At 47.0% G+C, this 14,346-nt stretch overlaps 2 protein-coding genes across 2 annotated transcripts; one reads left to right on the top strand and one right to left on the bottom strand.

Moving 5' to 3' along the window:
• The first annotated feature begins 5,378 nt into the window (after positions 1-5,378).
• On the top strand, positions 5,379-8,036 carry Sfxn1-3 (Sideroflexin-1-3). The gene is made up of 4 exons (XM_078176424.1): positions 5,379-5,780; positions 6,369-6,545; positions 6,910-7,298; positions 7,601-8,036. Exons 1-4 carry the CDS (start codon positions 5,611-5,613, stop codon positions 7,843-7,845), a joined length of 981 nt encoding a protein of 326 aa, XP_078032550.1. The 5' UTR covers positions 5,379-5,610; the 3' UTR covers positions 7,846-8,036.
• Mrpl2 (mitochondrial ribosomal protein L2) lies at positions 8,025-9,556 on the bottom strand. The gene is made up of 2 exons (XM_078176425.1): positions 9,295-9,556; positions 8,025-8,762 (listed from the first exon to the last, which is right to left on the bottom strand). Exons 1-2 carry the CDS (start codon positions 9,524-9,526, stop codon positions 8,068-8,070), a joined length of 927 nt encoding a protein of 308 aa, XP_078032551.1. The 5' UTR covers positions 9,527-9,556; the 3' UTR covers positions 8,025-8,067.
• Positions 9,557-14,346: the final 4,790 nt, after the last annotated feature.

Raw genomic sequence — 14,346 nt, 5'->3', positions numbered from 1 at the left:
TTGGACACAATTGAGACACTTCGAATAATAGAATTATACATCTTAATTTTAGATACTAGATATACAAGAGTGGTGACAATGTCGCAGTAATTATTCTAAAAGGGTTAAAAGATTCTCACAGCCGGCGAATATAAAAATTAAATACATAAAATTGAAATTGAGTCAAAGCGATGAAAATAAATATTAGCGCGAAGAAATGTCAACTGTTTAAAATGTTAACCACTATTGAAATTAATTCGGATTGTGCTGAGAACAATGCGGATCGCTGAATGAAATGATCTCGTACGCGAAAAATATTCCTCCCGCGGACGTAACGAGAAAGTGTTTCGATTATGAGCCGATGTTACATACTGTTAGATCTATTTCTCGACGATTTATGGGCTGGGTGCCAGGTTCGCCGAGGATACAGATAATAACGCGAGAAAGTATTAGCAACGAGCGTGAAGGTGGAAGCCTTTCCGATATCGTCGAGCGGTCTTATTTGGCGTGCGTAATTCAGTTGCGGGAGAGTGTTATTTGTCTGGGAGTCCGCGGCAAACTACTTTGCAACCTACAATTTAATAGCTGTTGAAGTATACTATGTAATAGCTGTTGCAGCAGCTTCCAGTCGGGTCGATGTCGTTCGCACTTCCGGTATTTAAGAACCAAGATTTCGAACCGTGAAATGATTTCGCATCGGTTATGATTTATCACTTTGACTTTTATTGCGCTTTCACATTTTAATCTTCTAACGCCTTCGCTAATCCTTCGGTTCAATCGAAAATGAAACTAAAAAGTATTATTATACAAGACAGTCATAAATTCGTTCAACCGGACAGCTTCGTTAAATCATATATATTGAGAAAAGTGTTGAGTTTAAACTTGAAGAAAGTCAAATATATACGTAACTGCAGTATAATTACGGTGATTGACACACTTTTCAACGAGACTGCAATAGTTCACCGGTTAAGAAAAAAAAATATTCTCAAATAGGAAAACTACCAAGGTCAGTTAAATAGCTAAGCTCGGATTGTTAAAGCTACGATTGCCGAATTAACAGTTTTAAAGCTCGACAACAACTATGGTAGCACCGTGATCGAGATTAGCCACGTGAAGGAAGTAATTCATGATCCTTCGATTTACCGGAAATTCGTATGGCAGCCTAGATGCAGTACACGATCTTCATTAAATCTTAAACTATACCACGGGGCACGAGGTTTCTCTCAATTTCCAAAAGAAAGCCACGGAACAATCGCGGGCGGATATATTGAAGTCAAAACAGCGCTCGTTACGCGCGGGTTCGAGGAACACCGCTCCGAGGGAAAACGAATTTCTGGTCCCGTGACCAGAGTAATGTGACCGGCTATTCGCCTAATTCGCGGCTAATTCCATTGTTTCGGGCAGCAGCTGTCCACCATCTGGAGGAAAAACTGTCGCCGTGTCGGACGATCGTTCACGGTTCGCGAATCGGCGGCCCTCATTCTCTCGTCCGCCAAGAATTCTGTCAAATCAAGATCACTCTGGTATTCGGAGATCCCGATTACCATTAGTCTGACGTCAAGATCGATTCTGGTGAAAGTATGAATAGTTGGATCGTCGATAATTTGTTAACCGTTGCCTCCGCGGATTACATTATCGTCGGCCCGCGAAATCATGCCACTAGGTGAAACATAACGAGCGAACGCCGCTGAAAAAGTTGTCGTAAGCCAAAAGACGCGGCCGCGTCGGCTAGTGTGAAGGCGTAAAATCACCGTGGCCTGGATAGTGTTCGTTTTTAGAAAATCTGGACGGCAATTAGTAGATAATTCGAGCTGTCGTTTGGTCGTAAACTTTCAGAAATATAATCTTAGAGAAATTGGACACTAATAACTGAATATATCGGTTACTGCTTCCGAATTCAGTGACATATCGTGACAAGATCGCCGATCGGTTACCGTTGCTTCTACCCTGCGTTTCGTTATTAAAAACAGATATCAGTAAAATATGGCATTAAATTGGCGAAACATCGAGCGGAAAATTAACGGTCGTATAATTTTTGAACATTAGATAAGCGGCTGGTATTTATTTGACGTACAAGCCGCTCCCGTGCACGCGGCAACCTGTCAACGATATTCCATCGTAAAATCGTGCAACTGTCCTTATTATTCGCATAGGTTTCATGAACATGTGGACACTCGTACTTCGTCAGGCGACATAATCACGGAAATTTGTATGCTGCTTAATGACATGTCAACGCAGGAGCCAATCGGCCAATTAAACCCTCGCCTCCGTAATTAACGAGTCGGTCACGGATATCGTCGCGACGGCGCGACCGAACCGCTCACGATACCGCAAACTGGAATTCCCATACTCGCGAACGTTGTGCCTTTCGTTTTCGGTTTCGATTGCATGCGTGGACGTTGGTCCGCGCAAGTGGGCCATTCGCGCAGGCAGTGAACGGAATAGACAAACGATGGCTGACGCACGACGTATTGCTCAGAATTTTAAGCAACCTCGACGAGGAAGCGTTCAAAACAGTCTTAAGCCGCAACAATTGCCATTCGGAGTCCTCGGTGCCCGAACGCGGAATCCAATATGGCGGACGTTACCGACATCGGTATTCAAGAAGTTTCTGTGGAACCCCTGAATTGTTGACTAACAATTGTTTATATTTATCAACAAAATAGTTAGAAAATTAATGGGAATAATGTTTTACTCTATCTTCTTATTTTTACTTTAAATTTTTCTTAGTTTCAATCTTTCAGACGCTCTGCTATTATTTCGTTTACTGTTCGCCGTTCTACAACCTAATTTTTCCCCCATTATCAGCACATGTTGCTGATAAATGACTCGATTTGCTTAACCAACAACATCTACCTAGTATGACGATCCTCGCTGCTCCCGTTCCTGTAAAAAGAGGCCAAAAAAATTCGCGCAACTTCTTGCTCCAGTTCCACCAATCCATCTCAGCCAATTTGTACACTCTTTGGCTGCTGTCCAAGAAGAAGTTCGCGCGAACCAAAAGACACTCTTTGCCCCCCATTGGTCTCCGCAGCTTCTCGGTGGATTTCTAATGCGAATAGCTTTTAGAAACTTTGAGGATATTGTTTGAACAATAGGAGCGAGCAGGTCGCTTTCAAAATGCAGATGAGTTCGCGATATGCATACAGGCATAATACGTGACTGTGAGCGCAAACTATCTCCTACGATCTCTACTTCGTGGAAAACGACGACCGATTCACGACTGCTTTTTCGTCGCAGACTTTACGGGGAAAAAAAGACTGTAAAATCTGGGCGCGAAGTGTCTGCGTTCGGAATGCCGACGAATCGAAAAGCGAGGTCGTTAACCGTGCAAACTGTGAACCCATTAATGCATTCCTTTGCAAATTTCTCGAAGTTGTTACAACCGTACAATCTTGTACTGTTGTTTCTATGGTATCACAGGTATTTCACCAAACAATGGAAAATAGGGGTGAGTTAGGAGCTCGTGTAAATTCCATTTCGGAACGAAATGATGTTAATTGCAAATCTGAATGACTTCGGCTCGCGGATGTGACGTAATTCCACGAATAAAATTCTGAAAAGATACGGTGAAATCGATTTCTAAAGTCGAGCAACGAGATTTCTGGATAATTAGATCGAATCAGAAATTACCACGGTTTAATCCTGACGTTAATTAAGAGATTCAAAAATTATCGAAATGCTCGCCTTAATCCCGAGAATCATACGCGCGCGTAATTGACGATCAATGCGGTGTTAACTAATTATCCGCAGATTTTCACCTGGATACGCGATTCCAGTGAACTGGATCGGACCGATAGCTATTTAGAAAGTTAAACATAATCGCGAATGATCGGCGATCGATAATGACCTTGTTAACGCGCAGGATGGACTGTAACAAGGCCAAATCCGCGTCAATATTTGCCAGGCGTGACACAGACCGTGTCTGTCAATCGCACCGACAGCCAATGATTAGCATATCGATGCTGACTTTTAATGAGCACGCGGTTCAAGAGGCCGCGCGAGAGGTGTGCACGCTTTCACGAGTTAATTGCCTATACTCTATGGTGCTTCCTTTCGCACAATGTACTTTGTTTGCACCACGAACGTGAAGAACGATTTTCCGTTTAGGCTTGGACCGTTGTTGACCGCGTTGCGACCAACGTTTACAGTCGTCTTAATAACGCGAATCCTGTCTGCCTTGATAGTTGCGCGTAGTATCGAGGAGGGGGTGGGGCTCCTCGATTACAATATCTGAATAACATTGAAGTGTTTTCCAACGATTCTGCATAATAAGCAAGTTCCTCGAGTTGTTTGTATACTATATTCGGAAATACTTTATCGTTGATGCACGGTTCACTGAATAAGAAATAATGTATCAATATCGTTAATTAAATTATTTCAGTACCTCCATACAAGATAAAGCTCGAACCCTGCGGAAACGACTGTCGAGGATTGCAGGTCAGTTAACGTCAGAAGATAAGACAATCAGAGTGTCTATTATACGGCAACTATGAACTATGTATAAATGTACAGCGTTACATAATCCAGTGGCACAATCGTCGGATAATCTCAAAGAGTATAATCTGCGCTTGCTGTAGGAAACCATGGGATATTATTAAAATTTTTTAGAAACACGAAATAAAAATTCGAGTGTCGCCATCTCGTGGAGCATGCTGCAAGCCGAATGGGGGTTGAAACCACCCCTATTTTGTTTACCCAATCGATACTCGTTACGCGAGAAAACAGAAGTAGATCTATCTTTAGACATCCAGCACAAGGTTAAGTGTCCGCTGCCCTTGCATCCCCTAACCAGTCAACCTCGAAGGAAATCCTGCAGCTGGAGTCAATCTCACAAAAATAAAGATAACTAAAATAGAGACCGACTGTTGAAATAGCTAGACATAGACTAACATGAAGATAATATTGTAGACTAAACATCTGTCTCCAAGAAAACAAACCAAAGGGTCTACCAAAGATGTCATCCCTTAATACGACTAATATAAAAATAGAGTTCGAAGAATATCATCTACTATTGCCCGAGAAACAACATATACTCGCTGTTCAAGTACCCGCAGTCGAACTGCCAAGAAAATAATATCAAAGGTCTTCTGTTCATGAGACAACTCGAATCTGAAGTAACTACGAAAGATCACGTCCGCGAATCGATGGTTCCTCATCGTCTGCTTCGATTTCGTCGCAGCTGCTATATTAACTCGAATAACCCGTCACTTTCCATTGCAGACTTATCATCGAGGCGCCAGGAGCCGATGAATGAACGGAGCTAGTCGCGTGGGTGTCGGTTGCGCACGCGTGCGTATTATCGATGGAGTCTCGCAGGGGTTGAAGGGAGGAGGGAAACTCGATGAGACGGACAGATCGAAAGGTCACGGGGGCGAGAGAACCGACCGCGTCGATTGAAAGACGGTTCGAACGCCGGGGGACAACGTTCAGTCTGCGACGAGGGACGGAATAACGTTGCACGCTTCCTCTCGCGAGGACCACGCCGGCAGGTATCATCCGCGGCCGTCTAAGCGCGTACAAAGAACCGGTAACAAACTGGTGGGATTCCGTTGGCGGTGGTAGGGTAGGCCAGGTGAGAGCAGTAGGTAGGAGAAGGAACAGGTTATAGGAACGGAAAGGACGAACAAGATGTCGGGTAGCAAGGATGACGTGCAACGAATCGACATCGAGAAACCCTATTGGGACCAGAACACATATCGGGGAAGGGCGTTGCACTTTCTTACGGTTACCAACCCTTTGAACCTATTTGCCAGCAGCGGGCAGCTCGAGACTGCTCGGCAAGTCGTCACCAAGTACAGGTAATCGACATGTTTACTGTCACCATCTGCTCTCCTCATCTTCGTCGTTTAAATGTCTCCGTAGTAGAACGCGTTGCTAAGTATCTGCTGAATTATTTATTTCTTCATAGTGCTCTCTCGAGTCTGTGTCTTCGTTGTAGAAGGTTCGAACTTTCGGCTGAAGCATCGTTTGCTCGTCAAATTAAAGACCGTAGAAAGTAACACATCATTTTTAAAAATCTAATGCAACAAGATGTCAGATCAGAAAACTAAGGACTTATAAAATCTCATCGAAGCTTTTATGAAAATACCAGAATTCTTATATTCTTTTTACACATTCTAACACGGAGACTTCTAAAATAATAGTATCATCAATAGCTGACAGAAAAATTCTTCAATAACAACTTCGAAAACAGGAACAGCGAAAAGAATGTTTTTCTAGTGTCATGTGCAAAGAAACCATTTAATTCTCTTAACAAGATCAGAGTTCTTGAGATTCTCTTACTCAATGTCTTTCAAAAGATAAAAACAGCTACAATACGCGCATCTGCAACTTAATAATAATTTCTTTACTGAAAAAAACTTATTTGAACCTTGTGACATTCACAGAAAAGGTAGCAGCCTGCAACAGCTAGAGATCACAGAGAAGGAGCTATGGAACTGCAAATACCTTTACGACAGTGCATTCCACCCGGACACTGGGGAGAAGATGCTGTTGATCGGTCGCATGAGCGCCCAGGTGCCGATGAACATGATGATAACCGGGTGCATGATGACGTTCTACAAGTGCGTATATGCTGCGATACGGCCGTCTCTTAACAAGTTATCGCGAGGCGACATTGAACAGCGAACAGCTGATACGATAAGAGCAGTCGAGACCTTTCACCTTGTTGGGCTAGTTACAAAATCGTAACGCACGCGTGCGGGCTAATTAGTCAAGCTGACGGTCACGTTTCCAAGGATAAAAGTGAGAGGGTACTAATTAGATGGAATAACCATAGATCGATCGATCGATCCTCGATGCAAACTTTCCTAGGGGTAAAACCGCAAGGTGTGATTGTTGTTCGTGGAAACATGGTTGCAGAGCGGGGTGGGGTTTGCGAGGCCTAATCGGTACCTAACACGTTTCGCTTCATTTATTATTCTGCAGGACAACGGCACACGTGATCACCTGGCAATGGGTTAACCAGTCGTTCAACGCCATAGTCAATTACACGAACCGCAGCGGATCCAGTCCGATTCCTATGAACACAATCCTCCAGAGCTATGCAATTGCAACAGGAGGTGCGGTGGTCACTGCCCTGGGTCTCAATCGACTTTTCCGGAGTGCGCCACCGCTTGTAGGTCGACTAGTCCCGTTGGCAGCGGTGGCTGCTGCCAATTGCGTGAACATCCCCTTTATGAGGATGCCGGAGCTTCAAGGCGGCATCGAACTGCAGACAGAAGAAGGCGAGAAGGTTGGCAACAGCAGATACGCTGCTGTCAAAGCAATTACTGCTGTGACCTTGTCGCGAATCCTTATGGCTTCACCGAGCATGGGTATGATTCCATTTTTTATTTTCCTGGACTGACTTCTGGTCGAGCAACATAGTTAACTTCGGACTGATTTCTTCAAAATTTCGCAATACGTCGAATCTTGAAGAGACATGTCTCTTCAGGGTTTAACAAATAGTTTTGAGGATTTTGTTATTCAAAAAAGACAGCTCTTCCGATTTTCATGAGGGAAAAGTCCGAGGTCGACGAATTGATTCGCCTCAAGAGTCAAAAGTCCTTTCAGGGTTAAGTAGTCTCGACAGTAATCGATGGTAATTAATGCGCATCCAATTTCGTTTTACTTACAGTACTGGCGCCCCTAGTAATGAACTTTTTGGACCGGCGACAAACGTTGCGTAACGCTCGATGGGCCGCGGTGCCCATACAGGTTGCAATTTGTGGAGTGTGCTTGACTTTCGCCACACCCCTATGCTGTGCCCTATTTGTCCAACGAGTTCCAATTTCGGTAAAGGAATTGGAACCGGAAGTGCAGGAGCATATACGCTCGAGTCATCCGAACGTCGAAACGGTGTATTACAATAAAGGTCTCTGAACGATTGAAAAGACTGATGATGACAACGAGAAGAGATCGATGACGGGATCGTGGTTCCTGCGAAGTCGCGAGCGACTCCATCCACGAGATCCAAGGAATCTAAGGAAGGGTATTCTCCGGGAGGAGACAATGATCTAGTGGTATTGTCCTGGAGCGTGTGACGATGACAATAAAACCTGTACAATAAAGGATCCATTTATTCTACACGCGTTCATCTTTGGTTTAGACAGTTGGGTACAGAGGGCTGTAGTTCAGTTCGATCTCTTCTGTCTTAACGTCTGTCGATGGAGGATCGATTTTGCGTACTGGAGGCGGTTTTTTGATCTTCCGTCCGAATCTACCGGTCTTCTTTTGTTTCAATCCACTCCTAGGTCGATTACCAAGCTCTCTCATCTTCTGTGCGCTACCAACTGGCGTCGATCCGTGTATAATATTCGACAATCTCCCTACCGTCGCCATACAGGTGTTATGAAGGCTGAACTGCTGCTTGCTAGGCATCCTAATAATTGTGCGATCGTCTCCGTCCCTTGCTATCATCGTTGCGTAGGTTCCCGCGCCGTGGACGAAGAAACCACCCAGTCCAGGATACTTTTCAATGCAGTTGACTATGGTTCCAATTGGTAGTGCCCCTAACGGATAAGCATCCCCCTCTATTGCTCTGACTGGGTTCCGGGGTATGCCCATGTGGGTTTTGATTATGTCGTTCACCTTCATGTTCTCTGTGGCTAGAATATACCTCAACTCCGCACCACTGCCGACTAGGGCCACAAATGCGGTCCTGCAGCCATCCTTGAAGACAGCCAGGACTTTGTCTAGTCTTGGTGGCTCGTTCAAGTCTTTTGGCCCATTCCTGATCCAGTGGATCCAGTGAAACTTGTGCTTGAGGCCTCCACCAATGCCCTTGGCTACCACTCTACCTATTTTATAAAAATAATATGTCATTAACATTGTTACTTTTATACTGCATAAAAGGTCTGAGTTATTCTTTGTTAGATTTTCAGAGGTTTTCCAATCACATTAAGTATATTCTTGGTTATCGGAGCTCAACAACATTTCTTCATCTTCTAGGGTTTAATATAAGTAGATACACAATTAAAGCACGTACAGTCTTCTTTTTAAAATTTAATTGCTGACATATATTATATATTATGTATATTATGAGTCTTAAAAGTTGATTATAATTGGACCTAGTATTTTTAAATTCAAATTGCTCCCGCCATATGTGTCGCTATAGGAAATTTATTTTGTTGCCGCCACCATAAAATGGCGTTGCTATCGGCAGACGGGAGGAGACGGCATTTACGCGCTCGGCGAGCACAAGTTAAAGTGCCCAACTTAATGAAAATTATCGCCAGTGAAATACATATAATGCAGGAAATACCATATTAAGTGATAACCATAGCTGATAGCTAACCATAAAGCAATAGAAAATAAGATCTCGATTCTTACCTGTAACAGGATCTCTGCCAGCCAAATTTGTAACCTCCAAAGGCTCCACTGTGTACTCATCTTTGTAGTGGACTTTTCTCCTATAAGCTATGCCATTTACACCTGGCTTAGGAAGCACTATCAATTTATATCTATATCTCTTCGGCACGTAACATGACGCTGTTGCGTTTATACCAGAAATATCTGCAATTTGTTTTGCGACGACACGACGAAGCAACGACATGGCAGACATTTTGATACCGAACTGAAGCCGTCAATGTGAGTACGACATAAATCATAAAAAAGAACACCTAGATTATGATTAAATACTACTCTGACGTATGTAAGAATTGTCACTGCATATTTCTCAGTCGATATAGTTTAGTAACAATTTATCATTAAACATTTTATCGGAAATTTGTATCATTATATTTGCATCGAATTGAAAAACAAACTTGTGGCGCCATCTGCGGCTACGTGCAAGAACTTAGTGACTGTTAGTATAATATTTCTTGGTAGATGGCGCCACCATTAACATAATTTTCTTTACAGATATTTAGACCTATGTTCAAGCTTATGATACAAAAATATGTTTCTAAATTATATTTTTACAGAAAATTTAAAAACTCAGGTTAGGCTCGTAAATTGATATTTTTACTTTCCCACAGAAATGTTTATAATTTTTAGCCTTTTACTTGAGTGACTACAACCCTGTGTAAAATAGACTTTTAATGATTAAGATTAGTCCAAAAACGAACAAAAATGTATAAATGTAAAATCATCCGGGCTCTTCCAATTCATAATCTACAGTCGAAAACATCGCAGAGTCGAAGAATAAGTCACAGATGTCGCTCAGTATACATCTTAGGGATCTTCGGTTTAGCTCATATTAGGGGGTGTTCCATTTATCCTCAACTTGAACTCCTGCTCATATTTCTCCACTCTAATCAGTCCCCAAGTATCTCAAAATCATTTCACAAGTAATATCGGAGAAACTATTACGTTATTCAAGATTGGGGATGAGTAATCCTCTCTCCAGACTAAACTTCTTGGTCGGCATTCACCCTAACCCGTAAAGCTAAAACTTCGCGAGGCGAGAGCGGGCCACCCAGGGGCAACGCACCTGGTCGGCCAGGTACGTTCCCCCCATTATATTTATGCGAAAGATAAAACACCGTTATCGGAAATCAATAAATTATTTTCCGTGCTGACGAGCAATACACCGTCGTTTCACGCTAAATTTTCGCCGGCGCATAAATATAAAATGCATTATCACGCGCGCGCATCGGCTCCCAACCCCTCGGCCCGTGGCAAAAAATTCGCGGAGAGCCGTTAAACAATGGTACGAGCAAAAATGGAGCTCGGGGGACTCGTGCTGGTTTAAAAGCTTATCAAAGCAACAGCATGGATACACCGGACCATACCCCTGGACAGGGTGAGACCATAATCCGGGCGAAATTTCTGGAAACGTTGAAAAATCGAGGGATTTGAGAACACCGGGATGAAGGAAAAAGGAGAAGACGGGACGAAGAAGAAGGTCGCGGGGCTTTTGCTTGGCGAGTAGCACGCGGGTTGCTCGCGGGTAGGGTAATTTACGGATGAGAGAGAGAGCGAGAGGGGTTGGCGCGGCTGGGCGGGGCGGGGGACGCTTAATTGGCCTGGGGTAATTATTTTATTAAGTGAGAAGATGGCGGATGGAATGCTAAGAGAGAGCATGCTGGTGCGGTCTGGCGGATAGGCCGGCGGTCGCGCGGGGGTGGGAGCCCGGCACGGGGAGTGGGGCGAACAGTGGCGGCGGCAGGTGACGGTGTGGAGAGCGTTTAAAATACCTACGTACCGCGGACGTGAATACCGCGTACCCGGCTTCGAATGGGGGGGTAGCAGCGCGGTCGCAACTTTCCAGCATGTTCGCGTCGCACTCGCGTGCACGCGTGATTCTCTCTTCATCGTCGCGTGTGTATGTACTCGCTCCCCTCGCGCGATATTGTCGAAAAGGACGGAGAGAATACCTGGAGACGTCAGAGGGAGAGAGAAAGAGGAACGAAGGAAGCGAGCTGGCGAGGGAGGGAGGGTACAGGAAAACGAGGAGGAGGAGGAGAGGGTTGCTTGCGCGCGCGTTCAACGTTTCTCTGTTGGTCGCGAAGGAGGAACATCTATTACCCGGTACATAGGCCAGAGTGGGTGGGGGTGGAATCGTCGAGGGAGGGGTGCGGGCAAGAGTAGTCGAGCGGCAAATTGTCCGCCATCTTACCCACCTTATACCTTATCTCACACCCTCACCGTAACCACCCTTATCCCCCTTCCTCGACGGTCTCCTCCTACAGCCGGTTCTTCTCATCCTACACGCCACCCTCTCCGAGCCACCCCCTTCTAGCCTCCCTCCCGGCTCCTCCGAAAGCTTCACCCCCTCGGTGAAACCTCTCCACCTTACTCGCTTTCTCGTGACGTTCCCCGCCGCGCTGCCGCCTCGAAAGCTTTAGATTACCTACCCCTTATAAGCGCTCGTGTTGCCCATTTATTACCACGACTCTCGCGAGTCTGCTACGAGACCGAGACCGCCGCCACCTACAACTCGCGCCCTTCTTTTTCCTTTCTTTGCCGCCCCCGCGCGTTTCCCCGCACCGTCTCCGTGCACCCCTCTCTCTTTAGAACCGCCTCTCTCCATTCTCCATCCCCCCCCCCCCCCCCGCGTTGTTCGTTTATTTCCACGTTCCTTACGTCACGCCGCGGTTCTAGTTACACTTAACGCTCCCACGGTTATGGAGAGCGACGGGGCCGAGTGGCGAGCAGAGAGGCGGCAGAGGGCTGACTCGGGTAACGCGATTAGGCGAATTTACTCGTGGCCCGCGACGAGGAGAAACGGGAGACGTGCCAGGGATATTTAAGTTTGATGACCGGTCTCCTCGTTCTTTTTCCCGTCCACTGACGGAAGCGCTGTTTACCGAAGACGTTACCGACGGCGTTTAAAACCGGTCCCCTCGATTCCCTCCTCCCCGTCGCCGGTCCGGCAACGTGGAAGAACAAGAAAGAGGAGACGGAGAAAAGTTTATCGGGTCGGACGCTTCTCAATATTAGTCACGCGAGGAAAGTTCTTCCGGGGAGAAAAAAATCGCCCGGAGGAGAATGAGAAAAGGAGAGAGAGAGAGAGAGAGAGGAAGTAGAGGAACGATGGTCTCGGTCGATGAAACGTTTCCGCAGGGACGAGTTGCGGATGAACTGCGCGCGTAGCTAGAGAAAGGCCGACGGGGGCGAAAGGCGTAGGAGGGTGGTCGGTGAAAAATAAAAGGCGGATCGCTCGAGAAAAAAAAAACGAGCTGAAACCAGGCACGGGAACGACCGACAGAGACCGACAGGGGCCGTGCGGGGTGGTTGAAAAGTGCGACGCGGAGATGGCATTTCGCATCGTAAAGTTTTGCAAGCGACCGCGGAACAGAGACGACTTGGGGGTGGAGGCGTGCGAGCGGGTGGTTCGGGGGAGCAGAGAAGGCTGATAGAGCGGCGAGGCTAGAGGAGAAGGAGCGAATAGAGAGGAACGACACGATAAAGCGAGAAGCTCTGTTGACGGGTGGTTGCTTCGGACCTGTTCTCGTTCGTTTCCTCTCAATTCGTCGAGCGGAAGAAGAGCCTCCGCGCCGCACCGCGCCGCTCGACGCCGCTCCCGAGGAGCCGGAGACGGAGAGCGGGAGGAGAGAAATCGAGTTTGATCGAGGGATGAGTGAAGAGGACGCGCGCGCGGCCGGGCAGGGTGCGCAGAGAGAGAATAGAGGGCGAACGGAGAAAGAGAAAGCGACCGTTCGGGGGAGGGGGGGGGGGGGGGGCGGTGCGGGGCCAGGGAGGAAGAGAGGAGGCGGAGGGTGGCTGCTGGTATCGCAGCGAACGATGGTGTAGCGAAAGAAAGAGAGAAACAGGGAGAGAACAGAACGGCAGGATGAGAGGATTGCCACGAGGAGGTGAGGAGTCAGGAGGATGCGGTCGAAGGAGGGTGCAAATAATAACAATAATCATATTTCCCGGCAACATGGCCGCTGAAAGAGGGTGGCCGCGCAGCCTGGGACGCGTTGGAGGGAAACGCGGGTAGGGGTGAGGCAGCCAGGCAGCCAGGGAGGGTTATCATAATATTACAAACCACCGCCGCAGGGATGTATCTATACAAACTCTCGCCCTCACCGTCGTCCACCGAGCCCCTCTCTCTTTCACTCCGACCGTCTCTCTTCTTCCTTCTATCGCTCTCTCTCCCTCTCTCTCTCTCTCTCTCTCTCTCTCCTCTTTCTACTGAACGTATCTTCCGCTCATCCTTCTCCTCCTCATCCTCCAACGTTCCGCTCGGCCTCACGGAGGATCCCTGTACACGGGCTAGCTAAGAGAGCCGCGCGCGATTCGCGCGAATTCTCGCATCCGGCAATTGTCGCGTTATACACCCTTCCGCGCCACCCTCTCGCGTCCCTCGCACCCCCTCGCGGTTGTGTATCAGCTCGCCTCCTCCCCCCTCTCGCATCTCGGCGCGCGTCGTTCCCTGAATACGATCCCGTAGAAAATGTACATCCGCGACATGATCAGGCTTTAGTTTCCACGCCCAGGGTGGCTCCCGGAGATATTCGCTTGACGGAACACGTCCGCAAACCCCTCGACCGACCGACCCCCGCTCCCGGCCACCTATACAGCCCGAGAAAAATAATTACCTATAAATCCGACGTCGCGGATTTCGAGGCTTTTCACCGGTTACGTTTCCACTCGCCATCGCTTTTCACCGCCCGCGCGACCATTGTTCGGGTCGCCGGTGCCCTCCGCCGGCCGATTGTCTTTGATCAGACGACTGAATTAGCGGTCTACTCCGATCTCTTTTTCTTTCGTTTTGTCCGGTTTCTCTTTTTTTTTATTCCATGCCACGAACGCGGACGAATTTTAAACATCCTCCCGCTTCCCACCGGTCTCTCGCTCGCCAACTCGCGCGCCGCTGTTTCATTCCCGAACTTTTTTCCGTCGGCGGTCGCTTCCAAAGCAAGTTTGAATGTAAAAGTTTCGCCGGACTGGAAATTTCGAGGCCAGCCTTCCCGGTTTTTAAACATTCATTCG

This window comes from Augochlora pura, chromosome 3, assembly GCF_028453695.1.
Source record: "Augochlora pura isolate Apur16 chromosome 3, APUR_v2.2.1, whole genome shotgun sequence".
Classification (NCBI taxonomy): domain Eukaryota; kingdom Metazoa; phylum Arthropoda; class Insecta; order Hymenoptera; family Halictidae; genus Augochlora; species Augochlora pura.
This window is presented reverse-complemented; position numbering and strand designations above follow the sequence as displayed.

Bases quoted from the DNA above. Each gene is read 5' to 3' on its own strand.
- Sfxn1-3 (XM_078176424.1), top strand. From the start codon at position 5,611: ATGTCGGGTAGCAAGGATGACGTGCAACGAATCGACATCGAGAAACCC. The intron at 5,781-6,368 runs GTAATCGACATG...TGACATTCACAG, and splicing joins CAAGTCGTCACCAAGTACAG to AAAAGGTAGCAGCCTGCAAC. The intron at 7,299-7,600 runs GTATGATTCCAT...TTTTACTTACAG, and splicing joins TATGGCTTCACCGAGCATGG to TACTGGCGCCCCTAGTAATG.
- Mrpl2 (XM_078176425.1), bottom strand. From the start codon at position 9,526: ATGTCTGCCATGTCGTTGCTTCGTCGTGTCGTCGCAAAACAAATTGCA. The intron at 8,763-9,294 runs GTAAGAATCGAG...TTTATAAAATAG, and splicing joins TGGCAGAGATCCTGTTACAG to GTAGAGTGGTAGCCAAGGGC.